The 12,977-nt window shown below is 41.0% G+C and overlaps 1 protein-coding gene across 2 annotated transcripts in view; it reads left to right on the forward strand.

Annotated features, from left to right (window-relative positions):
- Window positions 1–12,977, forward strand: part of ror2 (receptor tyrosine kinase-like orphan receptor 2) — a 92,856-nt gene that overhangs the window by 42,182 nt on the left and 37,697 nt on the right. For both annotated transcript variants that reach the window (XM_050052667.1, XM_050052668.1), the window contains exon 2: window positions 8,954–9,022. In XM_050052667.1, coding sequence (XP_049908624.1) covers window positions 8,954–9,022 — 69 coding nt within the window. The remainder of the gene's footprint in view (window positions 1–8,953; window positions 9,023–12,977) is intronic.

Here is a 12,977-nt window from a genome sequence, read left to right on the forward strand (position 1 = left end):
GGATATCTGTACGGGGGAGATTGACCAGGACCAGACTTTTTTAGACGGGGGAGATAATGTGTGCCCTTCCAGCAACACTGAGACCATAGCAATGTATACAGAGTCTGAACGGCATCAGGTCAAGTGCCAGATTAAGTGAAAGAATGTGGTTGGTTGTGCTAATACTTTTAGAGCAGGGAGAGGAGTGAAAGCACTTTAAACTGAATAAAGACAGTTTGTCACATGACACAAGCTGTTGTTGTAGAGGCTGAATAATTATATAAGAGAACCATGTGAAACTTTGTGTGTTAAACATCAAAGCAAAGTCAGTTTAAGCAGTCTTAAAGTGTGAGGTCTTTCATGTGGTTAAATGTGAAAATGGAAATTCTTCTCTAAGTTTTGGCCTATATTCACACTAATAGTTTCTTACCCCAATTAACAACTTGTAACCTACCCTTAAACTCAACTTTTTGGAACCTTGTTATAGTGTTTTCCCTGTGTCTCCACTACATTTTACAGGCCACAGTGAGGCCACTGTTATTTGTCATCTCCTCTGCATGCATTTACTTTTTTTCTCTACACTGATTGGCTGTATGTTGTATACCCACTTCTGAAGCCTCTTTCCCACTGGACAAATGACCCACTAACACCCACTAACATCTGGCTTTGTTTTAAAAGGGGAAGATTACAATCGACATTCATTCCTGAGACAAATGTCTCCGCAGTAGTCATGCACATTTATCGACTCCAAACAGCTCCAAACAACAGTGATGGAAATATGACAACTGGGTGCAAATTTTCTAGGATGGCGAAGGCGTGACTTACTTACCCTCCCTCTGATTTGCCAGTACTTGTTGCCAGTATTAATTTTGACAGCTATTTTATATCTAGTCTTAGTCTTTAGATGAAAATTAGTTTTAGTCACATTGTATCCATTTTCATCCTTCATAGTTTTAGTCTAGTTTTAGTTAGTATAGATATTTTAGTTGACTGAAATTCATGACATTTTAGTCAACTTTTAGTCATTATGATGTCTTTAGGTTTTTTTATGTTTTTTTTTCTTTAAACTAATCCAGTGATGATAATTTGTGTATCAGTAAATAGAACCAAGGTGACAGGTTGTAAAAGAAAATTCATTTAGACAAATTTTGTCTACAGCTACAAATAATTTCTGCACACTTACAAACTGTCATTTCTTTAGCAGTTTTTGACAGGTTTAAGGGGTGATTTATGAGCACACACCTACTGATCATCATTATAAAAGCTCAACATCTCTCTTGTTATGCTCTCATAAAACACCACAATTAACTAATCTGAGACAACTAATCTGAGGTTCAGTGTAAACTCTGACTTATTCAACTCACTGTTAGTAAGCAGAAAAATAACTTCATTAAAGCCTGAATTCTTTCTTAGTCTGCAACATGTTAGTCTGGAGGTTTAAACTCATGTCCTCTCACACGGTTGGTAATTAAAACTAAACTTCCATCTCTGTCAGAGAAAACTGATCTGAGTTGAGACTGTTTACTTACAGCACAGCTACACTCACAGATAACTGAGCCTCCTACCTGCCTGTCAAACAACAACTGATGTAAGTGGAGTCCTGCGGGGATCAGCTGTGAAGTGGCTGCTTGGTCTGCTGCTGTTCAGCAGCTAACAAGCGGAGCTAGCTGCAAACAGCCTCTGCTACGACTAACAAACTCCACAAATCCATTCTACAGCTCCACCATCCACAATCAGACACACACAACTGATCATTTACTGCTAAACTACAGCTCACAACTCACACCAATGGCTGATGCTGCTACAGTGTGAGTGCTTTTGTTAAGGAAAGAGGAGTGAGAATGGTTAGGGTAAGGGTAAGAATGTCAGGGTAAGCCAATCATTAGGGCAGGTCATGCCTTTACCATCCTGGGAAAGATTAATTTGCCACCCAAATGGATGCACTTACTCTGGCCCCTTTTCCGGCATGATGCGATGATGCGCCGCTACAAATTCCATCAGTCTCCATCCAAGCAGTGCTCAAACAACATTCCTAATTAGTCGGCACTGAGTTGGAAAGAGAGACTGAATAAACAGATATAAATAGAAGTAACTGCCATAACATTTCACTGGCTTCCATGCTGTTTTTTACTGTTTACTAACCCTTCTTTCCGAAGTTTGTGATGTCGAACATAACATACTTGTCCAACAAGTGTTCTCCACAGTCCACTGGCCTCTTTTAAAGTATCAATTGTCCTGCTCCACACAGACGTAGTAGTGTTGGTTGTCTGCATCCTTGTTGTGATGTGACGTCACATCTGCTTGACCAACCACTTTTGGCAGCAGTGGCGCTAACCTCTGAAAGTATAAATTTCTAGGGACTCCCACAGCAGGTGGAGAATAGTGGAAACATAAGCAGAAGCTGTGACAAGCGATACATGTTACATTTTGTTAGGAAGTCAGAATGAAAGGTCAAATATCACTTGGTCACACTGTTTTCAGTCCGGTATATCGGGGGAAAGGGGAAAGGTTAGGTGCACTTAGTACACAGTGTCACCTCATTACTAATGTTAACTAGCTATCACTCCAACATAAATATGTATTGGCACAGTCAACCAAGAGAGAAGGTACCACACAAGTGCATCAACAATTCAGTTGCTCAGCAGGATGAGCTTTATTAACCATATTTACCCATGTACTTCATACAGCTATATTGATTTACAAAAAACATAATGGCTGCTCGCAGCTTAGTGATACTTCATTAAACACTCACATTCTTGGAGAGAAGAAAAGCAGTGGTTGAGTTTTCAGTCATGTTTTCCTCCTTTGACACTCTGTGGTTATTTGCTTCCATGCATTGAGGTTTAACTCTGCCAGTAACATCATATCTGCCTCTAAAGTAGCTCTGCCTTAGAGAAATGTTTGTCTAACTCCAGTCTGCTCTCTGCTAAATCAGCCCCTGCCAAAAGCTCAAGGAAGGGCTGTAAGTGAAGGCACAAAATGTTGAGGGGTGGAGGATGGGGCCTAACAGAGACAAAGGTTAGAGGACTGAGAGGCAAGAGGACACACAACCACACACACACACACACACACACACACACACACACACACACATATATACAAGCAGTTTGAACAGGAGAGGGAAGGAAAGTGTAGAGGTGTGCCAGAAGGCCCTCTGTCAAAACCCCAGTAGATGGAGCCGTGGCCTGGCCTCTCAGCTCTCAAAGGGCCCTTTCATGGCAGAGGCAGCAGGCTGTTGGAATGCAGCAGCCAGCAGTCTTATTCAGCCTTGCAGCCTTGGATGGAAAAGCATCCTATTGCCCCCAATTCCTCATTTTCCAAGGCTGTGGATACTTGTAATCAATCACAGCCACTGTCTGATGGGATGGCTGAAACCAGGCTTTAGGAAGATCATCTCAGTTCTTCTTGTCTTCTTTTCTTCAAGTGTACTGAGAAAACATCATTTTACTACATGGCAAAATATTACTGTTGTGGAGTGCATGGTATATTGGTAGGCTCAAAAGCATAGTAACAGCTACAAGACTCAAGACTAGTTGCCCCATAGAGGAGTTAGTTTTTCATTACAACCCAAAGTACAAAAGTGTCTTAAACCTCAAATGCATACCTCAAGGCTTTAGCAATCCAGGGACTATATTATACCCTGTCTAATACATTTATTTATTCAACTGAGCACTCAGCTCCCCGGTATTCTTCTAACTATGTCAAAATTTCAAAACTCATTGTCTTTGTAATTTTTTTCTCTAAAGCCCTTTTTAAACAGGAATTGTGTAAATTTGCAGGAAAGCCCAATCAGTCTTCTTTCAGCATCGGCAGTATAAAAACAAAATCGAGGAGTACAGCAAAATGCCACCTACCTACTTTTGTTTATACAGAATGTGCCTTTTTCGGGGCAATGGGGGGCGTGAGCTACTAACAAAATGTGTACCTCAGTGTGTGACGTAAACAGTAACTTGGGAGGGAATGCGCGGTTAGTCAGTCCTTCAGCAATTCTCTCGTAAGTCGTCCCATTCTTCATCGTTCCCGTCATCTGACGGTTAATGGCCTCTTTGTTTGCGAGGGCAAGGAGGGCGCGCAATTCCTCATCTCCCTTGTTGCTCATCTTTACAGTGTCTGTCAGGTTTGCGTTTCCCTCTTGCTACTAGCTGCTCGCTAATTCCTGCTATCAGCTGTTTCCTGTTTATCCACCGCCAGAAGTCTTCAACAGCCCCTCCCGTTGTGGAAGGCCGCCTCGGTCTTTTTAAACTAAAAGGGTTCCGCCAATATGACTTCCCAACGAGGCGGAAAATTGGGCACCTCGGATAAACTCACCAATCCTGCTATGTGTGTCTAAACATTCGCAGCTTGCCGGCAAAACGGCCCAACATTCGCGGAAAATCTGGTCAGTGTAAAAGGGGCTTTTGTTTCCTAAAAGGTAGGCTACACATCATGGAGATAAAATGGTTTTCAGCTGACATCAGCAATTTGCTTTAATCCTGAATTATCTAGGATCCAGGACAAATTATCCAGAAATACATATGTTGTCTCCCCAGTTGCTCATCTTTACAGTGTCTGTCAGGTTTGCGTTCCCCTCTTGCTACTAGCTGCTTGCTAATTCCTGCTATCAGCTGTTTTCTGTTTATCCACAGCCAGTGGGTCGCACGTACGGCGTCATCAACAGCTCCTCCCACAAGTCATCAACAGCCCCTCCTGTGGCAGAAGGCCACCTCATTCTGTTTAAACCAAAAAAGGTTCTACCAATATGACTACCCTACAAGCCGGAAAATTGGGCACCTCGGATCAACTCACCAATCCGGCTCTGTGTGTCTAAACGCTCACAGCTTGCCGGCAAAGCGGCCCAACATTTGCGGAAAATCTGGCAGTGTAAAAGGGGCTTAAGAAGTTTAGAGGGTCAGAGTGGCTAAGTGTATATGCACAAAATAGTTAGATTTTTGCCCTTAAAAACAATATACCTACTAACCTGTTTTGTCTAATAGGGTTGTAGCGATATACCGGTTCCAAGGTATAGGCCTACTGTGATATAAAAGTTGACGGTTATCATGTACATTTGCTTATCTACGATATTTAAAAAAAAATGCAACTGGACATTAAATCTCCCCCCTATTTTAGTTATTTCCTAAGGGGAGACTTTTTACACACACTTCCATTAATGGAGTGTTTTCAACTTTCAACTATACTGATAAAATGTTTGTTCAACCGGGGCGGCACGGTGGTGTGGTGGTTAGCACTGTCGCCTCACAGCAAGAGGGTTCCCGGTTCGATCCCGGGTGTGTGAGCCCTTCTGTGCAGAGCACTCCGGCTTCCCCCCACAGTCCAAAGACATGCAGATTGGGGATTAGGTTAATTGATAACTCTAAATTGTCCGTAGGTGTGAATGTGAGCGTGAATGGTTGTCGGTCTCTATGTGTCAGGTCAGGGTGTACCCTGCCTCTCACCCAATGTCAGCTGGGATAGGCTTCAGCCCCCCCGCGACCCTCAAGAGGATGAAGCGGTTAGAAGATGGATGGATGGATGTTTGTTCAACCAAAAATAACCCTTCCATTTTCATTCCTTTAAGGTCATTCTGACTGATAAAAGTAAACATTCTGTAATATCGTGATACTGGAAAACCGGCACCTCTCTGAGACAGTAATTGTATCATGAAAATGTCATACCATTGCAACCCTAATGTCTAATGAAAATGAATATTTCCATTGCGGGATGCATGATATTGGATTTTTTGCTGATATCCAATATGCCGATGTGCTGATATGTAACAACTCATTTGACCGATAACCGATTTTGATATATCCACTTTTTTCCCCATCTAATTTTTAGTGATCATCAAGTCTCTTCTGTAGTAGAATTCTGTAGTGGAATTAACAATTAATTAACAAATTAATTCCAGTCTTCTGTAGTGCAATTAACAAAATCTAAGTTTAACAAAATCTGCTTTTGACTGCTTGTAGTGCTTGTGTAAATAAGGATTGCACTTAAATATTGCTCATCATTATAAGAAATTACAATTTTAATTGGTATTGTGCTCTGTTATGTTCACAATACACAGATGCCTTTGAAACCTGTCAGAAGAATTAAAAATTATTATTTGAATTGACAAAAGTAAAAATGGCAACTAAAACTGAGAAGCATGCGTACAACAATATTGATAATTAAAAGAGAGACTAAAGTTCTTGGAAAGGTTCTTCGGCCTCAGAGCTTACCAAAATCATATATCTTATTAACCTGAGAGCTGGTCCAAAACGGAACAGGCTTTTGCCTGTCATTAGTGAATCCCACAACTTTATGAAAATGCAATACTGAATCACCCAATCAATCACACAACCAGTTTGCCAATACACTTTATTAAAATGTTGAGCAGTTTTCACTCTTATTTCATGTTCTTTCAGGAACAGATCTCTCTTAGTTATTGCCATTCAGTTTCTTGTTACAGGCTTGTGCAGTAGATCTGTAACAGATGAGAGTAGTGGGCTGAGTATGATCAAGGGAAAAATCAAACAAAGACTAGTTTTTTTGTTTCAATGCCTGTGCTTTATCCATGCAGCGTGGCCATAACTGCAAAGATGTTTAGAAAATGATGTTGCATGGATGTTGAAATGTTAGGGCTGGTCAGAAGTACATGCCAAATATCTCAGAGGACTATGCTTGACATGTCTTGAGGGAATACAAATCCAGCATTTGCATCTGATTTAGCAATATGTAGTGAAATGATCCATCCTTTTCATACTGGATAAGGCCTGTCTCCATGTCTGCCTACATCCATGGCTGGCTTAAACTTCAATCTATAGAGGGAAGTGTGGCTCCTGAAAGGAATGCTGTATGGTTTTGTTCACTGAAGTCTTCAGCACCACCAATTTCCTCCACCACCAACATCTGTCAAGCACATGCTCTGTATCACAGGGAAGGCAGGAGCCAATGCCAAGTAGAGTCAAGTTAATAACCGAGCCATATGTTGTGTCTGCTCACATGCGTCTGATCCTGATTACCAGGGAGAGCCAGGCCCAATCACACAGAGCAGCCAAAGTATCAATTACACATGTTGCCCATAAAAAAAGATATGCATTGTGTATATCAGAGCAAAAACCCAGTTTGCCTCACAGCTGAACTGAGAAGTGCCCGGTGTATCTGGTACCTTCCTCCCAACCTCAGCAGGGAGAAAAGGTAGTTATCTGGGTTGCTGGGTTTTTTAATATTTCTCCTGGCCTTATTTGATTTGATGAATTTGGATAAAGGCCTAGGCACACCAAACCGACTTCAGAGAACTAGCGGCAACAAAAGCCGACTATTGCATCACCTTATGTCGCCTGTATCTCAACCAAAGAGTTGCACATGAGCACACTGCAAAGGATACAGCCGATGGCAAACCAGCATGAATGTTCTGCACCTGCATGAGCAGAAATAACTCTCCACATCAGCAGTTGGCAGTAGTGTGTTCTTGTCATTCAAAAAGGAAAAATGGAAGACCGTTCTGATGCTAGTTAGCCAGATAGCATAGTGTTTCCCACACATTACCCTCCCATATCAGAAGGGTCATGGATTTAAATAAGGAGGCAGAGCTCTTCTTTGGCCCGTTTTAGCCCCTGGTTGCAGCCCAAAATTGTGACGCTGGAATGGTGTGGGGGATGAGGTCTGAGTCTGAGTCCTACTGGTGCCTCAAAAATGATGCTGTGGGTCAGTTGTTAACTCTTTCTAAATATCTGGCCAAATTGTCACAGAATTTATTATGTATATATAATACATATACTGTATATCACACACGTATGTATGTGTATATATATATATATATTAATATAGATATATATAGATCTATAGATAGATAGATAGATATTTTCTTTTTTTTTTCCCCTGTTAACTTTTTTTGGGGGGGGGAGTTTTTCCTTATCCGCTGTGAAGGTCCAAAGGACAGAGGAATGTCGTATGCAGTAAAGCCCTCTGAGGCAAATTGTGATTTGTGGTATTGGGCTTTATAAATAAAACTAGTCCATACCCATTGAGTGCACAGTTGCCCACGTACAGTTTCACATGGTGTGTGTTTGGGATACAGGTCATAGGAAATTGCAGATTAGATAGTCAAGTGAACCCATTAAGAAGAGCAATGTATTCAGACCGAGTTTTTGTGAATTTGATATTACAATTGCTTTATTGAAAGTACAGTAGTACCATTGCCAATAGTGGGATAGTTAGTGGGCTAAAACTGTACATTAGTAGTTGAGGTAGCATGTTGAAAGGCAGATAGTTAAAGTCATTGCCTTATAGAAGCTCAGTTTTAGTAAGTTTTCCAACTTTTGCTAAGAGGGAACTTTAGATATTGGTCTCTAGATTATGTTCACCGAGTTTCATGCAGATCGGTCAAACTTCCTAGGAAGAGATTTTAAGTGTTTTTCAAAATATTCGAAATGGCGGAAAATCTATATGACTGGAAGTTATGGGTTCTTGAGGCAAATTTGTTCCTCATGAGAAGAGGCATCTCTGTGCAAAGTTTCATGTCTCTACGACATACAGGGCATGAGATATGCCCATTCAAAGTTTGCAATTTCAATCGGTTGCTATAGCGCCCCCCTTTGGCCAATTGATGTAATATTGCTTCATTCGCATCCTCCCATGACCCTCTACCACTGTGCCAAATTTCACATGGACTGACCAAGTCAGTGAGGAGAAAAACGTGGAACAGACACACACACACACACACACACACACACACACACACACACAGAGTTTTCATCATTATATAGTAAGATTGATTGATTGATTGATTGATTGATTGATATATGAATGTTACTGAGCATATATGTTTCCAAAAAGATGAGCTCTTAGTGTTAATGGCCCCATGATCTTTTCAAGCACCATCCTTAGGACAAACTTCTTAGTTGTAGCTCCACTACTGCCAAGCCTCCACAAATGGTTCCTGATGTTGTTCCTTGGACTGGGTTGGTTTCAGCTTTAGTTTTAACTCGTGTCCTGTCTGTGGCTGTTTCTGCAGCTGATCTAGGTCTGTCAGTGGATACAGATGGAGCTGAAGCTCAGAGTGGAGCTGCACCCACAGGTGAAGGTAAGATAAATATGTCTCATTTTGTTTTCTAAGCGGTTGCCTGTGTGTGCAGTCAGTTTAAAAAGTCATCTACAAACTAGTCTCACCACCAGACAATCAGAGATCTCCGGCTTCTGATAGTCTGGGGACACTCCTTTCTAAAGTGTTTAACACACCGGAGAAAACTGCCGGCAACAAAGCAACGCCTCTTGCATTTTTTAAAAGGACACGCCCTCCCGGAAATATGCGCTCCCCTTTTTCTCGTCCGCAAGGACACAAACACACAGAGAGTTTGAAAATGGATGCCGAGAGATTTAACTCCGTTTTATCAAACGTGTGCTCAGTCCACAAGATTGTGGAAATTAAGGACTTACAGCGACTTTGTTTAAAACTTTTAACGCAGTCGGACTGTTTACGAGCACAAGAGTTCAGCGAGCAACCGAAGGACCGCCCTGCGGATTTACTATTGGTTCTGTAACGTAGGGGGTTTTTCTAAACTCTGAAATTGTATCCACCCATCTAAACACAAAATCAGGGAGAAAGACATCAGTCTTTAGTTAAGCAAAGCATCTAAAGACTGACTTGTGAGTCTACCTACCAACACCTCTAAATCTCACAAATGTATATGTATCTCATTTGTTTTATACAAAATCCACCTGAAAAAAATCTTGTGTGTTATTGTTTATGACAATTCATCACCTCTTCCTTCAGACAGGAATGCAATTGAAAACATGCGTTGGTCATGGAAGCACTGTGGTAAGCTCTGTATTGCCCCCTTGAACACTGAGGAGTTGTTGGAGGGATGAATCAGTGACAGATATGTAGGGATGAAAGAGGGTCAAGGGGAGGGGTGATGGAGATCAAGTACGAGCATCAAACGGGGACCAATGATGGGCCTGGAGATGTCACAGGGAGTGAGACAAAGGGTGGGGGCACGTCTTTGTGAGCTTCAACTTCATTATCCACTTGATAAGCCATTATTTTGATGGTGTGGTCTGAAATTAGAAATTTGTTTGTGTACTTGTGCAAACCGTGTCCCGGGTCTTGCCAATCTCCCCAGATAACTGCCCACAACTAATCAGTGTTGTGTGACTCCTTTTTCTGGTAATAAAATGTAGCATACTATAATTGTCAATCACAGACTGTAAAAATAATGGACGTAGCGACTGTGATGTCAACCATCGGTTTGTGGACTCCCATATAGAGTGCCCCAGGAATGAGCCCTAAAACCTGGAAATGAGTTAGCATAGTACCACTCCCAGCTCCCTTGTCTCGAAGTCAGTAGGTTTTTTGAATGGGTTTTTGGTTAGATGTCTGAAATAAGGTCTGTGGTTAACACAAGCTCAAGAGACTTTTACATTTTGTTCTACGACATAAAATATGCCAGTAAATACTCCACTATGAATTTTGAGGATTTTACCCATCTTAAAAAAGGCAGTTGCTAACAAGTGGCAAAATAAGACTACAGAATGTCATCACACCAAACATGGCTTCACAGCCTCGCTGCAGTAGAGATGTTAAGTCATGCAACTCTAGTTCATTTATAGCCTAATGCCAGCTTTTTACCTCTGGTGATTGCATTTAGGCTTTAGGAAGCATCAAAATGGTGTTCATTTGTGAAGATTATCTCACTGATTATCATGTTTGTTTGTTTGCCACAGAGCTTATTTTTTGCAATAATCCCAAATCCAATGAAAAAATCCTGTAGGCTTTTTGATGAGGGAATCAGGCCAATGCTAACTTCTGCATCAGCCTACTGAAAAACATCATCCCTGGAGCACTCTATTGAAGCCTCGAGTTCAGCATTAAGGCTGTCACCATCTTGGTGTTTAGGATCCAGAACTATCCATATTTGGAGAGAGGAGCCGTGGAGGTGTGAGGAGTGGATCTGAATGAGAAGCTGGGGACACTGTCAGCAGACAGCTTGTCGCTCAATTCCCTCAATAATGCCTAATTTTAGGCATTCATAAAATGTAAATGACTGAGTAAAATTCACCCTCTGTACAGTTGCTGAAAGGGGGAAATTAGCTTTAGAGACCAAAACTGTTTTTTGTACCAGGCTGTAAACGTGTTTATTTCTTCTGTAAAGTTGGACATTTTAACATAGGGGGCAATGGAGACTGACTGGCTTCTGGAACCAGCCTCAAGTGGCCATCAAAGGGACTGCAGTTTTTGGCACTCCTGCGCAGGCTTCAGTTTTCAGCTCGGTTTTCAGTTAGGTGTCAATATATATTATGACCATTTAGCCATGCTGACTTTTGCTTAGGTAAATCACAGGTTAAAACACTAGGGCCAGGCCAGGGACAACATCATCATTATAAATGAACACTGATGCTCTTCATTTGTGTTTAACTTGGCTTTTCCTGTTTAACACAGTTTTATCAAGCTTTTAATGGTATAATCATAAAACACCTTATTAATTATACCTATTATCAGAGATCTCTCTGTTTTACCATACATATATCATGGTTACATATGATGTGACTGTAATGATGTGCAGATCACATGTTGTGTTGTTGCCAATGTAAATCATACCAAGTGCCTGTAAGTTGTCAGACATGCTTATAGTGTCTGCTGCTGTATAGTCTCTGCTGCTTATCTGAACAAATGATGTTATTCCATTAACTGTACAAATTGTTTATGTTATTTTGCCATTAAGGGTGGCAAATACTCACATTATACCAGCAGTCCTCAGCTTTACATGATTTTAAACACTGACATACTAATCCTGAAGGAATAAAGCACATCGTCGCAAAAGATAAACTCAATAACTTGCTTATAGATTAATTAAGCATTACAGATGCAGTCTGTGATTCTAATCCAATACACCTTTTTTTGTCAAATTCAGCAAATATCTCCCCACGGTCCATTCTGTTTGTGCGCTGAGAAAAAATCCATTGTTCACATGCAGCCCTGGCTGTAAATGTAATGCACAACGTGGCTCGGACTGAGCTATACAACACTATTCCAACTGATCTCCCTCTTCCACATCCTCTTAAGTGACTATATATAAAGACTGACAACGGTACAAAAATCATGTGAAAATAGCCCGGATATGGCCACTGCCATGTTGCACTGGTGATGCCATGTGGAGCCAGACTCTGCATAGTAGCAATTTCAGCAGTATCGAATTCCCGCCGTCTGAACCAGTCACCAGCAGCCACATTGATCGCAAGCACATTGACTGGTACAAACAAATGTCAATCATGATATCCAAACCCCCTTATTCTAGCATCAAATACCTGATTAAAACCAAAATTATCAGAATAACCAATGCTTGCACTTAAATGGATTGAATGGTTTACAAGTCATTTCCTCGGCAAGGCCCACAGAACCCTGGGCATTATGGGAATTACTATAATGACAGTTGGTTACAGGCAGAGGCCAGGTCAACCTCGATCAGTTAACCTGGATGAGGGTGTGTGTTTCAAGACCAGAAACACCCTGTGTATCCAGGATACAACACAGATGATGAGTGCAAGTATGTGCTTCAGAAGCTGTATGTAAGAATTTCTTCAGTACAAACCAGTGGGCCTGGGGTAGGGAAGTCAGATAGTGATGAGAACCAGACAACTGGTGTTTCTTTTGATGACAGTCATATCAAAATAAATAGTACCAGTCTTATGCTTTAATGGAATACTTCACCTGCAAAATGACTACATTTATCAATTTAGTCACCATGTGGTACCTTGAATTTATTAAGAGAACTTGAATTTGTGAAGAAACACTGCTAAATGGTTCAAGACAACCGAATTTCATTTAAAATTATATGATCAAAAAGTGAACTCGGAAAAATCTTTGGCAATAAAAGGTTTTTCAGAATTTTCATTTCAAATATAATCCTTCCCAATGCAAATTGACCCATTTTACATTTTTTTAACCTCTAACACAAATGTACATATCTTTATAAATCATGTCCATCAGAATTTCTTTACTTTTTTTCTCTCATGCTTCCATGGTGAACAGAGATTCCAAA

The sequence above is a fragment of the Epinephelus moara genome, chromosome 9, assembly GCF_006386435.1.
Source record: "Epinephelus moara isolate mb chromosome 9, YSFRI_EMoa_1.0, whole genome shotgun sequence".
In the NCBI taxonomy this organism is placed as follows: Eukaryota; Metazoa; Chordata; class Actinopteri; order Perciformes; family Serranidae; genus Epinephelus; species Epinephelus moara.